This window comes from Thamnophis elegans, chromosome 4 (assembly GCF_009769535.1).
Source record: "Thamnophis elegans isolate rThaEle1 chromosome 4, rThaEle1.pri, whole genome shotgun sequence".
Classification (NCBI taxonomy): Eukaryota; Metazoa; Chordata; class Lepidosauria; order Squamata; family Colubridae; genus Thamnophis; species Thamnophis elegans.
Window position 1 is genome coordinate 133742972 of NC_045544.1, and position 23675 is coordinate 133766646.

At 43.9% G+C, this 23675-nt stretch overlaps 1 protein-coding gene across 4 annotated transcripts in view; it reads left to right on the top strand.

The window, feature by feature from the left end:
* The window catches only part of ACACA (acetyl-CoA carboxylase alpha), a 308466-nt gene that overhangs the window by 250021 nt on the left and 34770 nt on the right, over positions 1 to 23675 (top strand). For all 4 annotated transcript variants that reach the window (XM_032214921.1, XM_032214922.1, XM_032214923.1 and 1 more), the window contains 3 exons: positions 5859 to 5955; positions 8009 to 8105; positions 8671 to 8806. In XM_032214921.1, coding sequence (XP_032070812.1) covers positions 5859 to 5955; positions 8009 to 8105; positions 8671 to 8806 — 330 coding nt within the window. The remainder of the gene's footprint in view (positions 1 to 5858; positions 5956 to 8008; positions 8106 to 8670; positions 8807 to 23675) is intronic.

The window sequence follows — 23675 nt, forward strand, 5'->3', positions numbered from 1 at the left end:
TGCGCTGCACAGTCGAAGCCATTTAATAGCAATAGCAATAGCAATAGCAATAGCAGTTAGACTTATATACCGCTTCATAGGGCTTTCAGCCCTCTCTAAGCGGTTTACAGAGTCAGCATATTGCCCCCAACAACAATCCGGGTCCTCATTTTACTCACCTTGGAAGGATGGAAGGCTGAGTCAACCCTGAGCCGGTGAGATTTGAACAGCTGAACTGCGGAACTGCAGTGAGCTGAAGCAGCCTGCAGTGCTGCATTTAACCACTGCGCCACCTCGGCTCAAAGGCACAACAGGCTGCATCTTAACAGAACACAAACCCCGAGGGGTGTTAGGGGTATCTTCTCACCACAGTATTTTTCTCCAGAGAGTAAGTCATGTGGGTACCAAGTTTGATGGAAATTGCTCAAGATGTTCCAGAGTTAACACACAGACACAGAGCCATTTTTTTAAAAAAAATTGACAGATGTTTTTCAAACTTGGCAACTTTAAGATGTGACCGGGAGGGGAGGAGGAAGCTCATGGATTTGTATTTGATTTCTGTTGGTTTCTGTTCTGATGTTGGGACTCTAGAAAGGGTGCAGAGAAGAGCAACAAAGACAATTAAAGGACCGGAGGCTAAAACATACAAAGAATAGTTGCAGGAATTGGTTACGTCTAGTTTTAATTTTTAAAAAAGGTCTTAAGGGTGACATGATAGCAGTTTTCCAATATTTGAGGGTCTGACACAGAGAATTCGGGGTCAACCTATTCTCCAAAGCACCTGAAGGCAGGACAAAAAGCAATGGATGGAAACCAATCAACCAACCTAGAATTTCCTGACAGAATAAATAATCTGTGAGGCGACTTGCCTCCAGAAGTTGTGGGTGTTCCAACACTGGAGGTTTTCAAGAAGAGACTGGACAACGATTTGTCTGAAGTGGTGTAGGGTTTCCTCCTTAAGCAGGGGGTTGGCCTAGAAGACCTCCAAGGTCCCTTCCATCTCTGTTATTCTGTTATTCCTTGTTGAGTCACATTTTTAAGTTCTCACAAACTCCAGAGTGACACTTTCTCCCCAACACAAGGGCTGGGTCAACATCTGGAAGGCTTGGGCAGCTTTGACATCCTAGAGACCTTTGAGGGTCCTTGCTTTGGATTTTCCTCCTTTGGTACTAACCCACTATTTTGAACATTGTTGGCAGCTGGATTAATGGCATCATCACTTTGCCTCTAAGGCACGGGTGTCAAACTCACGGCGTCACATTGCCGTCACGTGACGTTTCGCAACATTTTCCCTTGTTCACGGAGCTGGGGTGGGCGTGGCCTGTGCGTACACATCGGGCCCACAGGCCGCCCGTTAGACACACCTGCTTTAGGATTTTAACAGCTGCCCAAAACATTTCAGATGTTGACCCAGCCCCTTGTCGTGGAAAGAGTTTCCAAGACGAATCTGAGACCTTCAAGCAGTGTTTCTCAACCTCAGCAAATTTAAAGAAGTGTGGACTTCCAATTCCCACAATTCCCCAGCCAGCATGTTGGGGACTTCTGGGAGTTGAAGTCCAAACACTTGGAAGTTGCCAAGGTCGAGGAACACGTCCCTTTTAAGCCTATATGCCAGTCTGCTGTGGCGTGGATCATCACTCAAATAATCTGCCACCCCACCACTGTCAATTATCGGTGTCTTCGTTGCTAGCGTTGCCCATTTGGGTGGAAGAAGCCTAATAACTTATCTTTAGAAAAAGATAACACGTAATTTAGAAAACCGAAGAGGCTTGAAAAACAACAGCTTTAATGCCTTAGATTTCTTTTGAAAAATGCTTGCTGTATCTTGAAAGGAAGGGGAGGGGGGAGAGAAACACCCTGTAGAGTTATTTATTTCAACCAACACAAATTCCCTCATCTACCCGCATGTCCCATCGTTTAACTATAACTGATGCTGTCTGCTGATAAATGGCCCTCTTTTTATGCAGAGGAGCAAATTAAACCATTGGTGAGGGCAGGCAGACGGGTTTTGTCATTATAATATGTCTCTCCTGGTGCTATTTGTTAAAAATGGGACATTCGTTTTTGAAAGGCGATCTGGGGCAAAATGTACGCTGATATCCCACCTGTCGGTGGCAGGGTGGATGAAAGTCCAAAATTGGTGCGGGGTGTTTGCGAGAGTGGAGTGTCTCAGCTTCTGAGAATCAGCAAAGTACAGCTGATAAGAGAGGCTAGATAAAGATTCTTTTGAACAATAACAGAATAACAAGAGTTGGAAGGGACCTTGTAGGTCATTTAGTCCACCCCCCCCATAGGTTTGATGGCAAACCTATGGCACCCGTGCCACAGGGGACACAGCTCTCTTTGTGGGCACATGAGCCATCGCCCCAGCTCAGCTCCACCGCACTCGCTCCGGTGCCTCCTGCCAGCCAGCTGATTTTTGCATCTCTGCCGCACATGTGTGGGTGATGGGGTGCATGCAAGAGACACGCACGCATGCGTTGTGTGTGCGCATGCACAGGGGGGAGGGGGAGCACAGGGGGGTGCGGTCCGTCCCCCCGTGTCCCGTTTTCCATCTCAGGAGGCTTCAGAGAGGCCTGCTAGGCCCAAAACGGGGCGCAGGAGGGGTGTGTGGGTTGTATGTGCATATGGGGGGGGAGCGCAAGGGGTGGTTGCCCGCTCATGCGCAGAGGTGCGTGAGAGGGGCCACGCACACATTTCATTACGGGTGTGGGCAAGCGTACTTTCGGCAAGCAACAACAAAAGGTTTAGCCATCACTGCCCTACATCATTTCTGACAGACGGCAGTCCAGTCCAGTGAATGTTTTAAATATTTATTTATTTATTTGTGTCCCAACATTATTATTATTATTTTACAAATAACTCGAGGCAGTGAACATAGCCAAGACATTTTCCTCCTCCTATTTTCCCCACGACAACCACCCTGTGTTTCTCAAGGTTGGCCACTTTAGGATGTATGGACTTCAATTCCTAGGATTCCCCAGCCTATCATTTGTCCGTCCGTCTCTATCTATCTATCTATCTATCTATCTATCTATCTATCTATCTATCTATCTATCTATCTATCTCTCTCTCTCTCTCTCTCTATCTATCTACCTACCTACCTACCTACCTACCTACCTACCTACCTACCTACCTACCTACCTACCTACCTACCTCTTCTTATATCTATCCATCTATTTCCAACTCTCTCTTATCTATTTATATCCATCTCTCTCTCTCTCCTATCTCTCTCTCTCTTCTTATATCTATCTATATCTATCTACATCTCTCTTTCGCGCTCTATCTCTATCCATCTCTCTCTTATCTATCTATCCATCTATCTACATCTCTCTCTCCGATCTATCTATCTATCTATCTATCTATCTATCTATCTATCTATCATCTATCTATCTATTTATCTATCTTTCTTATATCTATTTATCCATCTATTTCCATCTCTCTCTCTTATCTATCTATATCCATCTATCCTATCTATCTATCTATCTATCTATCTATCTATCTATCTATCTATCTATCTATCTATCTATCATCTATCTCTCTTCTTATATCTATCTATCTCTATCCATCTATCTCTAACCATCTCTCTCTCTCTTATCTATCTATCCATCTATCGCCATCTATCCAATCTATCTATCTAAGAGCCGAGGTGGCGCAGTGGTTAAATGCAGCACTGCAGGCTACTGCTAGATCAGCAGTTCAGCGGTTCAAATCTCACCGGCTCAGGGTTGACTCAGCCTTCCATCCTTCCGAGGTGGGTAAAATGAGGACCCGGATTGTTGGGGGCAATATGCTGACTCTCTGTAAACCGCTTAGAGAGGGCTGAAAGCCCTATGAAGCGGTATATAAGTCTACTGCTATTGCTATCTATCTATCTATCTATCTATCTATCTATCTATCTATCTATCTATCTATCTATCTCTCTTCTTATATCTATCTATCTCTATCCATCTATCTCTATCTCTAGCCATCTCTCTCTCTTATCTATCTATCCATCTATCGCCATCTCTCTCTCCTATCTATCTATCTATCTATCTATCTATCTATCTATCTATCTATCTCTCTTCTTATATCTATTTCTATCCATCTATCTCCATCTCTATCTCTCTCTCTCCGATCTATCTATCTATCTATCTATCTATCTATCTATCTATCTATCTATCTATCTATCTATCATCTATCTATCATCTATCTATCATCTATCTATCTATCTCTCTTCTTATATCTATCTATACATTTATCTCTATCTCTAGCCATCTCTCTCTCTCTCTTATCTATCTATCCATCCATCGCCATCTCTCTCTCCGATCTATCTATCTATCTATCTATCTATCTATCTATCTATCTATCTATCTATCTATCTTCTTATATCTATCTATTTCTATCCATCTATCTCCATCTCTATCTCTAGCCATCTCTCTCTCTCTCCGATCTATCTATCTATCTATCTATCTATCTATCTATCTATCTATCTATCTATCTATCTATCTTATCTATCTATCTATCATCTCTTCTTATATCTATCTATCTCTATCCATCTATCTAGTTTAGAATTATAGACTAAATCCTTCCTCAACATTCAATGGCTGTATTCGGACAACACGTGTACACAAGTCAGGAAAAGGTCTTACAAACTCCCTTGCTAGGATAGTTAACCTGGGTTAGTTTTTAAAGTGACTTAAGCTGTTGAAATCCAACCTGTGTGGTCAGTGCATTGTGTGAAGGGAGTAGATAAGTTAATTCAGTGAACGGGTTAAACATATTGTGTCCTGTCAGTTTCCAGTTGATCTTTGGCTTTCTCTGGGCAAGCGAGCAAATTTACAAACATAGCAGTGGGCTGCTGATGCACACCATTGTCTTCTAAAAATGCTGGAGTGACCTATTGGGAACCTAAGGCAATAAAGATGTAATAAAGATGCTTGTCTGTATGCCATTTCTCTTTTTAATTTTGCCTAATATTTAAGAAACTGAAAAACTGAGTGAGCAGAAGCCGTAATATGGACATCAAGAAGAAATGGTGGTGATCTCATGTAAACTTAGCCTTTGGTTCTAGAACACCTAAATATTTATATAGGTTAGGAGTGTTGAACCTTCACAGACCTGTGGAGCCGAGGTGGGGCAGTGGTTAGGGTGCAGTACTGCAGGCCACTTCAGCTGACTGTTATCTGCAGTTCAGCTGTTCAAATCTCACTGGCTCAAGGTTGACTCAGCCTTCCATCCTTCCAAGGTGGTAAAATGAGGACCCAGACTGTGGGGGCGATATGCTGACTCTGTAAACCGCTTAGAGAGGGCTGAAAGCCCTATGAAGCGGTATATAAGTCTAACTGCTATTGCTATTGCTATTGCTATTTTAATTCCCAGAGTTGTCCAGTTGGCTATGCTAGCTGGGGAATTCTGGGAATTGAAGTCCACAAGTCCAAGTTCAAGATAAGCTCTCTATCTCATAATAGAAAAGAAGGGAATGAGTGGGAGAGTGGAGAAATGATAGATGGGAAACTCTCTTTACTATCTTCTTCTTGGACAACTTGCATGTTGGGAAGAAAATGTCTATGGAGATTCTCAAGTCATCCAGGTCATGGTTGTCTCAAAGGTGCTTTTTTTAAGACTTTTTTTTTCTTGAAGATGTTTGGATGTTTCTAATCCAAGAAGCTTCTTCAGTTCTGAAGACGTGTCATGGAAAAACAAAGAGGTTTTTTTTTTAAAAAAAAATCCAATTGCCTTTTAAAAAAAGACACTTTTGGGACAAGAAAAGAAGATTCACCATTCCAGTAGAACTCAAGTTTCCTCTTCTGTTCTCCATACCATCATCTTCCATGGCACCAAGTCATGCTAAGTTTCCACTCTTCTTAATATTTCCCCTTTTCTCCCTCTCTTTACAGCTCAGAAGGGCCAGTGGCTGAGTGGTTTCTTTGATTACGGCTCATTTTCGGAGATCATGCAGCCCTGGGCTCAGACGGTTGTGGTTGGGAGAGCCAGGTAAGTCTTTTAACAACATTTAAGAATAGCAGCGACAATAATAGTCATGCCTAGAGCACTTTGGCATCCTCAGAGCACTTAAGATTCTTGTTATTAGTATAAGGACCCTGTAAGTTAGCAGGATAACGGAATTAAAAAGGAATCAGGGTCATGGTGTGTTATTGGCAAATACAAAACACAGAACTACTGAGATGCAAAATATTTTGAATCCAAAATGTTCTGAGCTTCAGAAAGCTCTTCTGATCTTTACAAAAGCATTTTGAGGCTAGTTCTAATTGTTTGGGACATATTCTGAGCAGGAATCAGGAGCTCTTTTCTGAATTTCTGGTCAGCCTGTTGGGCCGTTTTGCGCCTTCCCAGGTTTCAGGAGGCAGTCGTGAAGCCTGAGGAGGGCAAAAAACCGCCCAACCTGCCTACCGGAAATGCGGAGGCTTCAGTGAGGCCTGTGTGCATGTGCGGGGGGGGGGGGGGACCGGGGGGGATTGTGTGTGCATGCGTGGGGGATGACATTGCATTATGCGTCTGGGCACGCGCACACACGCTATCATGCACCCGTGCACCCTTTTGGCACCCGAGCAGAAAAACATTCGCCATCACTGCTGTACACCATGAACATTTCTGATAAGGCCAGGACCACTCATTTTAAGGTCAAAATGTCAGGAATACCCCTCCTCAAAATGAGCTCATTTGTAAGCCAGACTCTCAAGACTTTACATGATCCTTGTGGATCTGTAAGTCTATTTCTGAACTTTAATAGATAATATTACAGCTAGTCCTCAACCTACGACCACAGTTGAGCCCAGGATTTCCTTTGCTAAGTGAAACATTTGTTAAGTGAATTTTACGACCTTTGTCGCCACAGTTATTAAGTGAATCGCTGTAGTTATTAAGTTAGTAACACCATCGTTAAATGAATCTGGCTTCCCCATTGGATTTGCTTGTAAGAAGGTTGCAAAAGGTAATCACATGATAAACCATCATAAATATGAGTCAGTTGCCAAGTGCCCAGATTTTGATCAATGATCACGGGAATTCTGCAACAGTCGTAAGTCTGAAAAATGGTCATAAGTCACTTTTTTCGGTGCCGGTGTAACTTTGGACAGTCACTAAAGGAAATGTTGTAAGTCGAGGACTACCTGTATTTATCTGTGGTTTATTTAATCCATCATTTTGTATCTTTTTTTTTTTAAAGATCATAATGCTTTGTTATGGGGAACCCTGAAAAAAGATACTGCTGCTTTAAAGAGTCCACTCATTAAAGTTACTACATATTTTAAAGTTACAGTAGCTGTTTCTCAGACCTGCAAGAAAGCTTGAAAAAAGCAAGTTGCTTTAACAAGTGACAGAAAGGAGTTCTGTGCTCATCCAAGTGAAAACATTTCTCACAAATCATTTTCAAAGTGTGAACAATCCATGTATCTGCAGATCTGTAATCACACCTAATCAAGAATTTGGGTGGTTGATGTATCTATGTCAGTGGCTCTTCCTTATTATTATTTTATGTTCTTTATGTTCAATTTAGGGTGTGTGTGTGTGTGTGTGATGATTTTTAGAGACGCTGAGCTTGTCAGCTAGAAAGCTGACAGCCCAGGTTTGAGACCCCACCATTGTGTAACGGGGTGAGCTCCCGTTACCTGCTTCAGCTCCTGATCGCCTAGCAGTTTGAAAGCATGCAAATGCGAGTAGATAAATAGGTACCATTCTGGTGGGAAGATGACAGCATTCCATGTACTTCAGTGTATAGTCATGCTAGACATTTGATCACGGGCCAGTCCTTCACTGTTTCCAGGGTGGGCCCACGGGCCAGATCTAAGTGCCCCACAGGCTGAATCTGGCCTGCAGGCCTTGGGTTTGAAACCCCTGCTCTAAAGTCAAAACACAACTGGACAGGGGAAATCTTTGCCTTTATCTACATTAAGTTTATTTTGTAAAAATGATTTTGTCTGAGGCTTCTTCTAAGCATTACACAAGTTTTAAAAATCAAAAGCAGAGTTTGGAACAATGCTGGGGAATGTTGCTTAGGCATTTAATGTTGTGTTTTTGCTTTTATTAGGCTAGGTGGCATACCACTTGGAGTGGTTGCTGTTGAAACGAGGACAGTAGAACTGAGCATTCCTGCAGATCCTGCAAATCTAGACTCAGAAGCCAAGGTAACTGTTGTTTCTAAGGTGGGCAACTCACATATGGGCTGAAAACATCTGTATGACCACTAGAGAAAGATTAGATGCTTGGATCCAGGGAAGGCCAGAGCCAGGGACTGGCGCATCCCCCGACCCGAGGTGAAGGGCAAGTAGGCGGCATGTGGGCAAAGGCCCCGGGGAAGGCCAGAGCCAGGAACTGGTGCATCCCCCGATCCAAGCCGAAGGGTGAACGGGTGGCATGGGGGTGGAAGGATAGCGAGAGCCAGGCCCAAAAGGCGGCTGAGCCTAGCCATGTCTACCCCGAGGCGGCCCTTCGAGTGAGCGCCTTGCTTTCACGGGCTGCCGCAGTGAGCAGAGTGGGTGAGGCACAGAGATCAGCTGGGCCGCGTAGTCTGGGCGAGCGAGTACGACTCTAGCCAGAGAGTAGCTGGGTGCGGTCATGACTCTAGCCACTGGCCAAGGCAGGAGAGGCAAGATAGGGCGGGATGGGCGAGGCCAGCCAGTGGTGGGATTTTCCGGTTCGCCGAATTGCGCAGAATCTTAACCGGTTCGCATTTCCACCCCCCTGCCACAGATTATTCAGCAAGCTGGCCAAGTATGGTTTCCTGACTCTGCTTTCAAAACCGCAGAAGCCATTAAGGATTTTAATCGGGAAGGACTTCCGCTGATTGTCTTCGCCAACTGGAGAGGTTTCTCAGGTGGAATGAAAGGTGATTATTATTAAAAAAAAAAGTGGAAGGAGTATGGTGAGAATCTGTGGTGCTGGTAGAGAGTGGATGACAGGGACAATTAGTGAAATTTAGCAGTGGATTTAGTGGTGTATGTCTATGGAGATTCTCAGTCATCCAGGTCATGGTTGTCCCGAAGGTGCTTTTTTCAAAAGGCAAGTGGACTTTCTTGTTTTTCTTTGAGGACGTTTCACTTCTCATCCAAGAAGCTTCTTCAGCTCTGAGTGGGTGGTGGGGAATGGAAGGGTTATCTTCCTTGTGGACAGCTGGTCATTTGCATTCTTTGGAGAGTCGTTGAGGCCACTTGGAGGTTTATTTGTGTCCTCAGAGTCTGGTTTGAAAGAGGAGTTAAAGAGGCCACCTATGTCAAAATTGAGCAGCCCTCTCTCAATAGAGGGATAAAGATACAACACCATCTTATCTCCAGTTCACAACACCGTCCTTTCAACAGTTCCAAGAAGGCTTCACACGTATTTGCACTACTCAGGTGACCCTAAGGACACAGATAAACCTCCAGGCAGCCTCAATGACTCTCTAAAAGGATGCAAATGACCAGCTGTCTGCAGGGAATATAAATCCTTCCATTCCTCACCATCCGGTTACAGCTGAAGAAGCTTCTTGGATGAGTTGAGTTTGAGTTTAATACATTTATATGCCGCCCAATCCCGAAGGACTCCGGGCGGCTTACATAAGAAACAATAAAAGGAACACTAAAAAGTTTAAAAAGTAGAAGACAAGACAGGTTAAAAGAGATACAACATGCACTCAATCTTAATGGGGCTGGACCTCATTCAAGAGGTCAACAGCCCCAGGCCTGCCGGAAAAGCCAGGTCATAATGGCTTTGCGGAAGGCCGCGAGAGTGGGGAGGGTCCGGATCTCGGGGGGTAGATCGTTCCATAGGGCTGGGGCAGCCACAGAGAAGGCCCTCCCTCGAGGGGCCGCCAAACGACATTGTCTAGTTGACGGCACCCGGAGAAGGCCCACCCTTTGGGATCTTATCGGACGCTGGGAGGTGTGTGGCAGAAGACGGTCCCGTAGATATCCAGGTCCTAGGCCATGCAGCGGTTTAAAGGTGAGAAACGAAATGTCTTCAAAGAAAAATAAGAAAGTCCAGTTGCCTCTTGAAAAGAGTATCTTTGGGTTTAGTGGTACAGGTAGTCCTTGAATTATGACTGTAAGTGAAACCTAAAATTTCTGTTGCTAAGCAAGGCGGTTAAGTGAATTGCTCTCTATTTTAGGAACTTTTTTTTGCCTAGGTTGTTAAGCAAACCACTGCAGTTGTTAAATGAAGCATGTGGTTTTTAAGTAAATCTGGTCGCTAAATGAATGATTGTAAGGCAAGGACTAATTGCTATTCTTGTTTCATGTGAAGCAAAATAAGGTTAGACTGACTGGGCAGGCTAGTATGAGACCACAAATTAATTAATGTTGGTGGGACGATTCGGTCTGGTCTTGTTTGTCATGGTCATAGTTTGTCTGGTCATTTTCTGTGTCAATATTTAGCTACTTAGCCACTGTTTTACAGGTAGTCCTTGACTTACGACCACGACAGCTCAACATTTCTGTTGCTAAGTAAATTTCGCCCCATTTTTCAACCTTTGTTGCCACAGCTGTTAAGTGAATCACTGCAATTGTTAAGTGAGTAACACGGTTGTTAAGTGAATCTGGCTTCTCCATTGACTTTGCTTGTCAGAAGGGGGTCGCACGACCCCGGTACACTGCAACCGTCATAAATATGAGTCAGTTGCCAAGTGCCCTAATTTTTATCACATGACCACAGAGATGCCACCACCACAGTCTTAAGTGCAAAAAAACAATCCTAAGTTTTTCAGTGCCTTTATTGACATTGTGTATTATTGATTAGCCCTTAGGCCATATCAAAGGGCAAAGTTCCCGAAACAAATTATTACTAAAATTTGATAAAAAGCAGTTTAAAATGGAATTTGATAAAATACAATTTAAAATGGAATTGGAATAAAATACAGTCTAAAATGAAATGGGAGTAGAACACAATAATTGAAGATACAGATAAAATATGATAAAATTGTATTTCAGTTTCACCCCTGCAATCTACCCCAATCAGTCCCACATATGCAGATCTCAACCGAACCATTTTATTGAATTGAATTGAATTTATTGCACTTATATGCCGCCCTTTTCCCCGGAGGGGACTCAGGGCGGCTCACAATCCAAGTCAGGGAAGAGGATACAGATAAGGGATTATTTAAGCACTGCTGTGTTAAATGTTATTTTTAGGTTCTGGCCGCACATAAGATAAGTTGTTTTGATATGGGGATCCCAATGGGTCATTCGTTTGGTATATGGACCAAGGTGCCTGTCTCTCAACCCCTTATACAAGCAAAAATCAAATAGGATGTGAGCCAGGTCTTCTACCTCTGCCTTTCCGCAAATGCAGAGATGCTCCTTGTGAGGTATAGAATGGAATCTCCCATATCCGACCATTGTGTCAAGCTGTAAATATCTCCCTAAGAGGTTTTGGCAGTTGTAACTTCAACTTTATAACTTGGAATGGTCACTAAAAGAACAGTTGTAAGGAAAGGAATTATAAATACCATCAACATAAAATGGAGCTTGCTCAGAAGCTGAAATACACCAAGTAAATGAGATGAAGAGTGAGAAGTAGAGGAGAGAGGTAAGGAAAGAAGAGATGGATAGGAGAGAGGGCAAGTGTTTATGTTTATTGTTTGTTTATTGAGATTTATAGGCTGCCCTTTTCCCTGAGGGGACTCAGGGCGGCTTACAATCAAAGGGAAGGGGGTGCACTATCAAAGACAAACAATATGTGAACAAAAGAAAGAAAATAATAAAAACACAACTTGCATTCAACAGTCAACACTCGGGCGGGTAAATTGGGAACCTATCCCCAGACCTGATGGGAGAGCCAGGTCTTGAGGGCTGTGCGGAAGGTCTGGATGGTGGTGAGGGTGCGGATCTCGACGGGGAGGTCGTTCCACAGGGTCGGAGTTGCAACAGAAAAGGCTCTCCTCCGTGTAGTCGCCAGTCGACATTGATTGGCAGATGGAGTGCGGAGGAGGCCCAGTCTGTGCGATCTAATCGGTCGAAGGGAGGTGATCGGCAGAAGGCGGTCTCTCAAGTACCCAGATCCACTACCATGGAGTGCTTTAAAGGTGGTCATCAATACCCTGAAGCGCACCCGGAGATCGACAGGTAGCCAGTGCAGCTCGCGGAGGATGGGTGTAACGTGGGCGAACCGCGGTGCGCCCACTATCACTCGCGCGGCTGCATTCTGGACTAACTGCAGTCGCCGGATGCACTTTAAGGGCAACCCCATGTAGAGCCCATTGCAGTATTCCAGCCTAGAGATCACAAGGGCTCGAGTGACTGTTGCGAGGGCCTCCCGGTTTAGGTAGGGCCGCAACTGACGGACCAGGCGAACCTGGGCAAATGCCCCCCTGGTCACAGCCGACAACTGGTGGTCAAACGTCAGCTGTGGGTCCAGGAGGACTCCTAAGTTGCGGACCCTATCTGAGGGGTATAAAATTTGACCCCCCAGCCTAAGTGTTGGAACATTGGCCAAATTTTTGGGAGGGAAACACAACAGCCACTCGGTCTTGTCCGGGTTGAGTACCAGTTTGTTAGCGCTCATCCAGTTCTTAACGGCCTCAAGACCCTGGTTCATCACGTCCACCGCTTCATTGAGTTGGCACGGGGCGGACAGATACAATTACGTATCGTCCGCATATTGGTGGTATTTTATCCCGTGCCTCCGAATGATCTTGCCCAGCGGTTTCATGTATATGTTAAATAGTAGGGGGGATAAGACCGAACCCTGCGGCACCCCGCATGTTAGGGGGCTCAGGGACGATCTCTGCCCCCCGACCAACACCGACTGCGACCTGTCCGAGAGGTAGGAGGAGAACCACTGCAAAACAGTGCCTCCCACCCCCACCTCCCGCAGTCGTCGCAGAAGGATACCATGGTCAATGGTATCGAAAGCCGCTGAGAGGTCAAGGAGAACCAGGATGGACGCATGGCCTCCATCTCTGGCCCTCCAGAGATCATCGGTCAATGCGACCAAAGCGGTTTCTGTGAGGGAGAGGAGGAGAGAAAGGAGGAGTGGAAAGGGGAGAGAGGAGAAGGAGAGAGGAAGGGGAAGTAGAGAAGGGAAAGATGACAGAGGGAAGAAAGGAGGGAGGGAGTGGGAGGAGAGAGGGAGAAGAAAGTGATGGATAAGGTACAAATAGAGTGTATGGAGAGCAGAAGAGCCAATAATTGTTTTTGGGAGCTGATGGTAAGATGAACTGATGTAAACATTTAATAATACAATATGATGTGGGCTACGTAATAGTATACATGCGATTATGCGTTATGAAAATGAAACAATAAAAAAACTTACAACTCGGTTGTAAGGCGAGGACTGACTATAGTCAGGATGGTTCTGTGGTGCCAAATTTCATATCGATACATTTAAAGCAATTTCACGGAGCTGAATGGAGGCTCCCCTTTACTTACAGATGCAAATGATCATAAAATAGGAGAGGATATGTAAATCAGGATTTGATGTTTGGCACCCTGCGTGGGTCTCTAGCAACTGTTGGAAACCCCGTAGGATCAAAGAGTTAAATACTGGCATCATAGTGATGACTTTTGGCAATGCTACTTATTTCCCTTTTCAATTTAGGATGCAAAACAGAGATGCCAAGCCAGAGGGAGGCTAAATTAAATGCATCTATTTTCAGTAACCCTTTGTCCCCACCTCCCCCAGGCTCCAGAAAATAAAACAAATTGGGCTGAAAAGCGGACTGTCATCCACTCAGATGGCTTCCTATTTTGTCATCATAGTCCTCGACTTACGACCCCAATTGGAACCAGAATTTCCACTGCTAATCAAAGCAATTGTTAATAGCACTATAGCAATAGCACTTAGACTTATATACCGCCTCACAGTGCTTTACAGCCCTCTCTAAGCAGTTTACAGAGTTAGTGTAAGGGTTCCAAGTAATAACACTCATAGCAAACAGAATTCCTAGGCAGGTAAATTCCTCAAATAATAAGTTTATTGGCACAGGCTGGTGAAAACTGACTCTGAATGTTCCCCGCAGTTTTCACCTAATTAAAAATAAAGGTTTTCCTCCTTCCACAAACCACCAGTCACATGGTCCAATCAACGTGTCGCCTGGTTGCCTGGTAACTTCATTCTTCCTCTCTCCGACCACCTGTGGGAATGTCCTTGGTTCCCAGGAGAAAGTATTTTGTTTTGGCTACAAACCCCAGCGATCTCTACTCCCCTCTCCCTATCCCTCAGCTGTGTCAACACTGGAGCCTCAAAATGGCCTCGGTCAGGTCAGCTTCAGGATTGACAGTTAGCCTATTGCCTCCAACAATTTGGGTCCTCATTTTACTGACCTCAGAAGAATCGAAGGCTGATTCAACCATGAGCCAGTGAGAATCGAACTGTCGAACTACTGGCAGCCGACAGTCAGCAGAAGTAGCCTGCAGTACTGCATTCTAACCACTGCGCCACCACGGCTAAGTGAGTTATACCCAATTTTACAACTCTCTTGCCACAGTTAAGTAAATTGCTGCAGTTATTAAGTGACTCATTTGGACACTAAGCAAATCTGGTTTTCCCCACGCTTGCTGGAACCAGTTGAGAAGGTTTCAAATGGTGGTCACATGAATATTGGAATACTGCATTCAGATTTGATCAGCACAATGTAAAAGAGATTTTGAGATTCTAAAAAGAGTGCAGAGAAGAGCAACAAAGAGGATTAGGGGACTAGAGACTAAAACATATGAAGAACAGTTGCAGGAACTGGGTATGTCTAGTTTAATAGAAAGAAGGACCAGGGGAGACATGATAGCAGTCTTCCAATATCTCAGAGGGAGTCAAACTATTCTCCAAAGCACCTGAGGGTAGAACAAGAAGCAATGGTTGAAAACTAATCAAGGAGAGAAGCAACTTAGAACTGAGGAGAAATTTCCTGACAGTGAGTACAATTAACCAGTGGAACAACTTGCCTCCAGAACTTGTGAATGCTCCAACATTGGAGGTTTTAAAGAAGAAATTGGGCAACCATTTGTCTGAAATAGTAAAGGTTTCCTGCTTGAGTAGGAGGTTGGACTAGAAGACCTCCAAGATCCCTTCCAACTCTGTTATTCTGTTATGACCCCAGGGCGCTGCAACCATCATAAACACATGCTGGTTTGCCAAGCCCCTGAATTTTGATCATGTGACCATGGGGATGCTGTGATGGTCGTAAGTGCGAGGACTGGTTATAAGTTATTTTTTTCAGTGCTGTTGTAACTTTGAGCCAAATAGTCTCCAGTCAAGAACTACCTATTTATCTCTGTAGCTCTGTAGACTAACAAGGAGGAGGAAAACTGGAGGTTGGTCGGTGGCTGGTCAAAAAACAATACCCCCTTGATCTCAATCACCGCAGCATCCTGCAGTCTGGAACTCAACAGGGGCTAGGAACCTGCAGAGTGGTTTGGGGGAATCTAATAGATTCTCTGCGTGAAAAGCCATCAGTCCCAAGGTTTTGCCTTGCCCCTTTAAAAAAAAAAAAAACCCAACAACTTCCTACTTAGATATTATCCAGCACAGGCAGGTATAAAAACTCCGGGCTCGTGTTGTCAATCTCGCCGTTCCCCCTTGGAGAGTTGTTTGCAATTTTAGTTTCCATGTTAGTCGGGGCTACAAGGAGAAGCAGGAAAGGATTAAGCCGGGAATGAAAATAAACAATTATAGCACCCCTTGGTGAGACTAAGAACACACAAATACATGCATATGTACACACATTGCGAAGAAACGGCTGCACCGTGGGTAAAATGACTCTAAAATTGTGTGTAATGAGAAGGAAAAGATTAGAGGGAGCTTTTTGCCATGTTGAGAATTGACATTAGTGGAGGAAGGGGGGAATTCTTTACAAGTCAGTGCAGGGGGTCTAATTTAGACTGGGGCGTGTGTGTGTGTGTGTGTGTGTGTGTGTGTGTGTGTGTTTGTGTGTGTGTGTGTTTGCCATCCCTACACATTGGCTCTTCTGTGCATGTATTTATATCCCCATCCAGATACATTCTATACAATAAATAAAATCATATTGAGAAGGGAAAAGGCGGTTTTCTTATAAATGCATTCCAGCCAGCTACAAAGCTGCGCCGTCTATTGCAAAAAAAAAATTTTAAAAACATTTTTTTTTGTTAAAACACGCCTTGAATATTTAGATAGAGGCACTGGCTTATTTAGACGAACTGCCAGTGACCCACAACAGTGAGACATCAAGCGTGAAATTTACTGGAAATTAGCACCGGGGTCTCGGGCCCAGCGTGAATGGGGTTGATAAGATGCAAATCCCAGCAATATTAAACCGCCTTGCTGGCAGCTCTATGGGGTCGTTCGCTGTGGGTTTTTCATGTTATCCCCCCCTTTTTTCCCTGCACCACCCTCTGAGACAGGTTATAAATAACAATAAAAAGGAACAGTTACCAGAGACTTTAATCAGAATTTTTTTTTAAAAAAGATTTTAAAGAAAGAACCAACAACACCGATTGTACCGCACCAGAGCTAAAAGCAATGTATTTAGCATCGTTTCTATGTGATCGTTAAGCGCGTCCTATTTGGTGCATTTTTGTTTTTGGGTTTTTTTTCCCCCCCTTCAGTACTTTAGGACTTTATCAATACGACTGAGGTTAATTCCAGCTTTGAATGTAATCTAAAATGGACAGGCACGGGTGAAAGAGGAAGACCACAGTTGCAGAACTGAAAAGCGGGGAAAATAGATATTTACCCCACTTAGCAATAGTGCTTAGTAGACTTATATACTGCTTCACAGTGCTTTACAGCCCTCTCTAAGTGGTTTTACAGAGTCAGCCTATTCCCCCCCCAAAAAACAATCTGAGTCCTCATTTTACCAACCTCGGAAGGATGGCAGGCTGAGTCAACCCTGAGCAGGTCAGCATCAAACTTCTGGCAGTGGGCAGAGTTAGCCTAGAACAGTGTTTCTCAACCTTGGCAACTTGAAGATGTCTGGACTTCAACTCCCAGAATTCCCCAGCCAGCATTCGCATTCGCTGGCTGGGGAATTCTGGGAGTTGAAGTCCGGACATCTTCAAGTTGCCAAGGTTGAGAAACACTGGCCTAGAATACTGAATTTTAACCACTGCGCCACTTCGACCTTATTTTACAGGGAAGCTAAGAAAATTGATATCTATGGAGATTCTCATCCAGGTCATGGTTGTCCCAAAGGTGCTTTTTTAAAGAGGCAACTGAGCTTTTGATTTTTCTTTGAAGACGTTTCACTTTTCATCCAAGAAGCTTCTTCCGCTCTGACTGAAATCCTTCCATTCTCCATCATCCAGTCAGAGGTGAAGAAGCTTCTTGGATGAGAAGCGAAACTGCTTCAAAGGAAAACCAGAAAGTCCAGTTGCCTCTTGAAAAAAAAGCACCTTTGGGACGAAGAAAGTTGATAATTTTTTTTTTTCAATTGCAAGGAGTTTATCATTAAAATATTATCCTTGTAATTAAACGTTTTGACAGTGGATAGTAATAGGGAATATTTTCCTGTCATCGCTTGGTGACAAACTCGTTGAGGGTTGATCTGCCTGTTCTTTCATTTCCTCCTTTCAAATCTTTATGGAGTAGACACAGGTAGTCCTTTACTTATGGCCATAATGGAGGCCAAAATTTCTTTTTTTTTTTTTCAAAATACTTTTTTTTATTTTCCATTTTCATCACATATAATCACATGTATACTATTATATAGCCACTATGATATTGTATCAAGTAATAATTACATCAGTTCCTCTTGCCATCAACTCCCAGAAAGATAATAACCAATTATTAGCTCTTCTGCTCTCCATACACCTCTTTCTTCTACCTCTCTCCTACCTCCTTTCTTCCTTCCATCATCCTTTCCTACTCTACTTCCCCTTCCTTTCTCCTTCTCCTCTCTCCTCATTCCACTCCTCCTTATTCTCCTCATCTTCCCCCCTTACCCTCTCTCCTATCCCTCTCTTCCTATCTTTCTTCTCTCCTCTGTTTTCCACTCTTCCTCTCATTCACTTGGTGTATTTCAGCTTCTGAGCAAACTCCATTCTATGTTGATGGCATTTATGCTTCCCTATCAATATACTTAACATATCTTAGTTTTAAAGAAAAAATAAGAGAAAACAGTATACATGTGCAATCATATTACTTTAAAATCTAACACCCCTCGTCAAGCCTAATATACTTCCCTCCCTCCCCCCCAACCCCCCCAACCTCCCCCGCAGGGGTGGGTTTCAACCGGTTCGCGGCGGTCCCTGCGAACCGGTTGGTCGGCGAACCCGGAAGTAAGTAACTTCTGGGAATGGCGAAGGGCCCGCTCGCCCGCCCGCGGTCCTTACCCGGTTTTGACGAGTTCTGCGCTTCCACGCATGCGCAGGACGCATACAGCGCCTGCGCAATCCTCCAGGAGCAGCTGGAGCGTCGCGCAGAAGCTAGTACGCATGCGTGCACCGCGCGCGTGCACGAGGACGCCGACGGCCCCGTTCCAACCGAACCAGTTGGAATGGGGCGAGAAACCCACCCCTGCTCCCCCCCCAACCTTCCCTTCCCTGACTTCCCAGAACCCATACACGGTATAAATCTTTAACAAAAACAGTCTAAAATATATTTGAAAAAAGAATAGAAAATTGATAACATCTTTACATTGATCTTAGCTCCTCCTTGCTAGGCTAACTTTAAACAATTTATATCATTCCTGATCTTAATCATAAGCCATCTGGAATTTCTTAGTCCCATATTTATTTTGAGTATAATCGATCCATTTTTCCCAGTCTCGTTTATATCTCTCGTTTGAGTAGTCCTTAAGATATGCAGATATTTTAGCCATCTCGGCTAAATTTGTGACTTTCAATGTCCATTCTTGAATTGTAGGCAAATCTTCCTTCTTCCAGTATTGCGCCACCAACAGTCTAGCTGCAGTTATTAAGTGCAAAATCAAATTAATCAATGGAGCCCAAAATTTCTGTTGCTAAGGGAGAGAGTTGTTAATGTTGCCCCATTTAGGACCTTTCCTACAACTGGTTGCTTAGCGGCTGAAGTTACAATGGACCCTGCTACTTACAAACTAGGTTTGAAGTTCTGATTGTCTCCCCCCCCCCCCCCAAATCAGTGTTCCAAATATCATCCAGAATTAAATCAGTGTCCAAGGCGTAGCTTTCATCAGCGTTCCAATTTAATAAGAGAGACATGTTGGTACAAATTGTGGAAACCCGAATCTGAAAGCTTCCTGGGTTTCCCACCCAGTTGAAAGTTCATGATCTTGTCCCCACACCCACAAGTCCATCACATGGTCCAATCTTCCTCTGCCATGCTGGCATTTCCCTCCCATCTAGTTCCGGTCAGGTACAGAGGTGCAGAGACAAAGAATGGCCTTGATTTCTAGAAAGGATTTTTTTTTTATTTTGAAGACAAACACATTTTACTCCTTACTATTCCCCCCTCCCAATTCCCCACTAATGAACGGCAGAGTAAAGAAAGAGAGAGAGTGTGGCAGGCCAAAGATCCTAAAGGGAATATAACTGCAGGCTTGACACCCCCCCTTTTGATCATGTGATCGCATTTTGGGTGCTCAGTAACTAAATTCATGGCTTCTTTGCAGCATCCCTAGAACATTTTTTTTTCTGGAAACTTACATTTGCTGCTGATTTCTGCCAAAAAAAACGCCCATTGCGAACAATGGTTTCCCTTAACGACCGCCGTAAAAGTCATGAAATGAGGCTCAATCACATGATGATCTACTTAACAATCAGCATGACACGGCCGTAATTCTGCCCTCAAATTCTCGTCATCAATTGAGGACTACCTGTAAATAGCTCAGCAGTATAGCTCAGGTTTGCTCAACCTTGAACACTTTAAGAGGCATGGACTTCAACTCCCAGAATTCCCCAGCCAGCAGACTGTGGACAGGGCATAAAAACTATAAAGAAACACATAAAAAGAGCTACTAAATTAAATAGGAAGCCTGGCTTATAGGTAATCTTTGATTTAGGACCGTAATGACGCCTGTACAATATGGGCATAAATTGTGATGCTCATAAAGTGGATCACTCCTGACCCACTCAATTTTATGAGGGTTTTTTTTTTTGTACAACTCTGATTATTGAGCTATAAATGGGGCCCAGTTGCTCAGTGCCCGACATAAGTAGGAGTAGAATTAGAATAGAATGGAATAGAATGGAATGGAATAGAATGGAATAGAATAGAATAGAATAGAATAGAATAACAGAGTTGGAAGGAACCTTGGAGGTCTTCTAGTCCAACCCCCTGCCTAGGCAGGAAATCCTACACCACTTCAGGCAAATGGTTATCCAACATCATCTTAAAAACTTCCAGTGTTGGAGCGTTCACAACTTCTGGAGGCAACTTCTGTTCCACTAATTAATTGTCCTCACTGTCAGGAAATTCCTCCTTGGTTCTAAGTTGCTTCTCTCCTTGATTAGTTTCCACCCATTGCTTCTTGTCCTGCTTTGGAGAATAGCTTGACTCCCTCTTCTTTGTGGCAGCCCCTGAGATATTGGAAGATTGCTATCACGTCTCCCCTAGTCCTTCTTTTCATTAAACTAGACCTACCCGGTTCCTGCAATCATTCAATCATTCTTTATATATGTTTTAGCCTCCAGTACATGCAGTCACATGACCATGGAGTGAGGTGTGGGTTGGCCAAAACTGGGTTGTAAGTGCCCCTATTGAGATCCGGCGTAAGTCGAGGGCTATCTATACAAACTAAACAGGGGCCATTACAGTGGTGGGATTCAAATAATTTAACAACCGGTTCTTTGTCCTAATGATCAGCTGGTTAAGCGTGGCTCGGCGGTCATGTGACCATGTGGGCGTGGCTAACTCAACATCACTCAGGTCAATGGAGAGGCAGTTTCTGGGCAATAAAGATGAGGCTAGAAACAACACCAGAATGTTTCCTTCCTGCCTTCCTTACAGGATTAGCCCTTTAAAGTGGAAAAAATATATATGAGATTTTGTCCAACAACCGGTTCTCTGAACTGCTTAGAAAGTTAACCAGTTCTCCCGAATAAGTGCAAACCGGCTGAATCCCACCACTAGGCCATTAAACAATTAACGAAGTAATAAATTATCCATGCATGGTGGGGGGGGGGAAACAGGCTTTTAAAAAATTCAGCTTTACCCCTTCGCTAACCCCTCACCTCTTAGAGATTTCCCCGCTACGTTTTCCTGAGCAGATACACATACAATTCTAAACCATTCAAGATTAAAATCGTTTTTCCCCCTCAGAAAGTTGAGTGCCGGTATCACTGACGATTAGCTGTTACAGTTCAATAGACAGTTGGTGTCTTGGATTGAATAAAATTGCGCCGGCTTATGGGGATTTTTACTTCTTTGCCAGCAAACTTCCCCTTCCTCTTTATTTTTTTATTTAAAATCTCCACCTCGGTGCAAACGAGCCCTCTTTAGCTCAGGCTGCTATTTCCACATAAAATATACGCTCGTAGCAGGAGTGAAAAATGCCACGCTAATTACACCATTATTTTATTATGTAGCGCGACTAAAAAAAAAAAAAAGTCTACTAAAGAATTAATTTGGTTAAAATAATTTGAATTGAGCAATTATTTCCTTAACACTGGAATTAGCTGAAAGGAGTTTCAAGTGGTTTATTGCCAGCGCTACATAATAAAATGATTGTTTAATTAGCAATAAATTTGTCATTTGCTATAGGAAACAAAAGGATTGTTTCTTTCATCCAGACATGACATTAAACCAAAAGTTACACCTCTTTTTTTTCCCCTCAACATTTTTTTTGGGGGGCAGGGGGCTACTAAATTCTTCTTTGCCTGGGAATAAATTAAAGATCACGCTGGATCAAAGCAAAGTTATGGAGTGTTATTAAGCACAGGTAATCCTCAACTGGGGACGTGGTGGCTAAGTGGCTGAGACGCTGAACTTGTCGATCAGAAAGGTTGGTGGTTTGAATCCCTAGCGCCGCATAATGGAGTGAGCTCCTGTTATTTGTCCCAGCTTCTGCTGACCTAGCAGTTCGAAAGCACTGAAAAATGCAAGTAGAAAAATAGGGACCACCTATGGTGGGAAGGTAACAGCATTCCGTGCGCCTTCGGAGTTTAGTCATGCCAGCCACATGACCACGGAGATGTCTTCGGACAGTACTGGCTCTTCGGCTTTGAAATGGAAATGAGCACTGTCCCCTAAAGTCAGGAATGTCTAGCACATATGTGCAAGGGGAATTTTTACCTTTACTTTAGTCTTCACCTTACGACCATTTGATTAGTGGCCATTCAAAGTTACTACGATGACACTGAAAAATACCGTATATACTCGAGTATAGGCCGACCCGAATATAAGCCGAGGCACCTAATTTTACCACAAAAAACTGGAAAAGTTATTGACTCGAGTATAAGCCTAGGGTGGGAAATGCAGCAGCTACCGGTAAATTTCAAAAATAAAAATAGATACCAATAATGTTTTTGAATATTTATTTCAAAGAAAAACAGTAAACTAGCGGTGTATTCAATGAAATACTTCACTCACCTCATGATGCTGATGTCCCGCTGTGATGATGATGTCCCGCCTCCTATGACACACGGCACAGTGATTCCTATCATTGGATCACTGTACCAGAGGAGGTGGGACATCGCTATGTGGCTGCTTGCCATAACAAGGAGGAGGTGGGACATCGTTGCGGAGCGGCAGGAGGGGGAGGAAGGGGAATCGTAAGACAGCCCTGCATTACATTAGAACATGAGGAGGGGGGATGGTGCGGTGCGCGCTGCGCGGCAAACTGACACAGAGGGAGGGGAAACTCACAGGGGCACTGGGCCATTCACGAGCGTCACCCAGCGGCATGGCCCCGCCCCTTTTTCTCCTCCATTTCGGGCAAATTTTTCACTGACTCGAGTATAAGCCGAGGCGGCTTTTTTCAGCCCAAAAAGTGGGCTGAAAAACTAGGCTTATACTCGAGTATATACAGTACCTTAAACCGTTCCTCTAACATTACTTTAGTTCCATTAATTACATTACAGCATCTCTGTGGTCACATGATCACAATTGAGGCACTGGGCAACTGGCATGTATTTATGATGGTTATAGCATTCTATGGCCACATGATCGCCAGTTATGACTTACTGGGGGGCTCCCAACAAGCGAAGTCACTGGGGGGAAGCCAGATTCGTTCATTCACTTAACAACCATGGCCAAAAAAGATTTAAACATCTTTATGTGAGGATTACAGACCTTTTTTTCCTTCCTGCATGGAAAAGAATAACAGATTAACAGAATTGGAAGGGACCTTGGAGATCTTCTAGTCTAGTCCAATCCCTTACTCAGGCACAAAACCCTGGGAATTGGCCCTCCATCTTCAAGAACACTACGAGTAGTCCTTGACTTACAACCATTTGTTTAGTGACTATTCAAAGTTGCAATAGCACTGAAAAAAAGTGATAAACGATTGTTTTTCACACTTACGACGGCTGCTGCATCCCCATGCTTAGGTGACCAAAATTCGGACACTTGGCAACTGCCCTGTATTTATGACCGTTGCAGTGTCCCCGGGATCATGGGATCCCTTTTTGCGACCTTCTCAAAAGCCAAGTCAATGGGGAAGCTGGATTCGCTTAACGACCTTAACAACTGCAGTGATTCACTTAAACAAGTGTGGCAAGAAAAGTCGTAAAATGAGGCAAAACTCACTCAATAACTGTCTCGTTTAGCAATACAACCTCTGGTCTCCATTGTGGTCGTAAGCTGAGGACCGCCTGTGCATCTCTGAATACCAGCTCTTGCATATTCCAATTTCGTCTTGAAGAACAATAGTTCTACCCTGTGGCTCCATGACAATT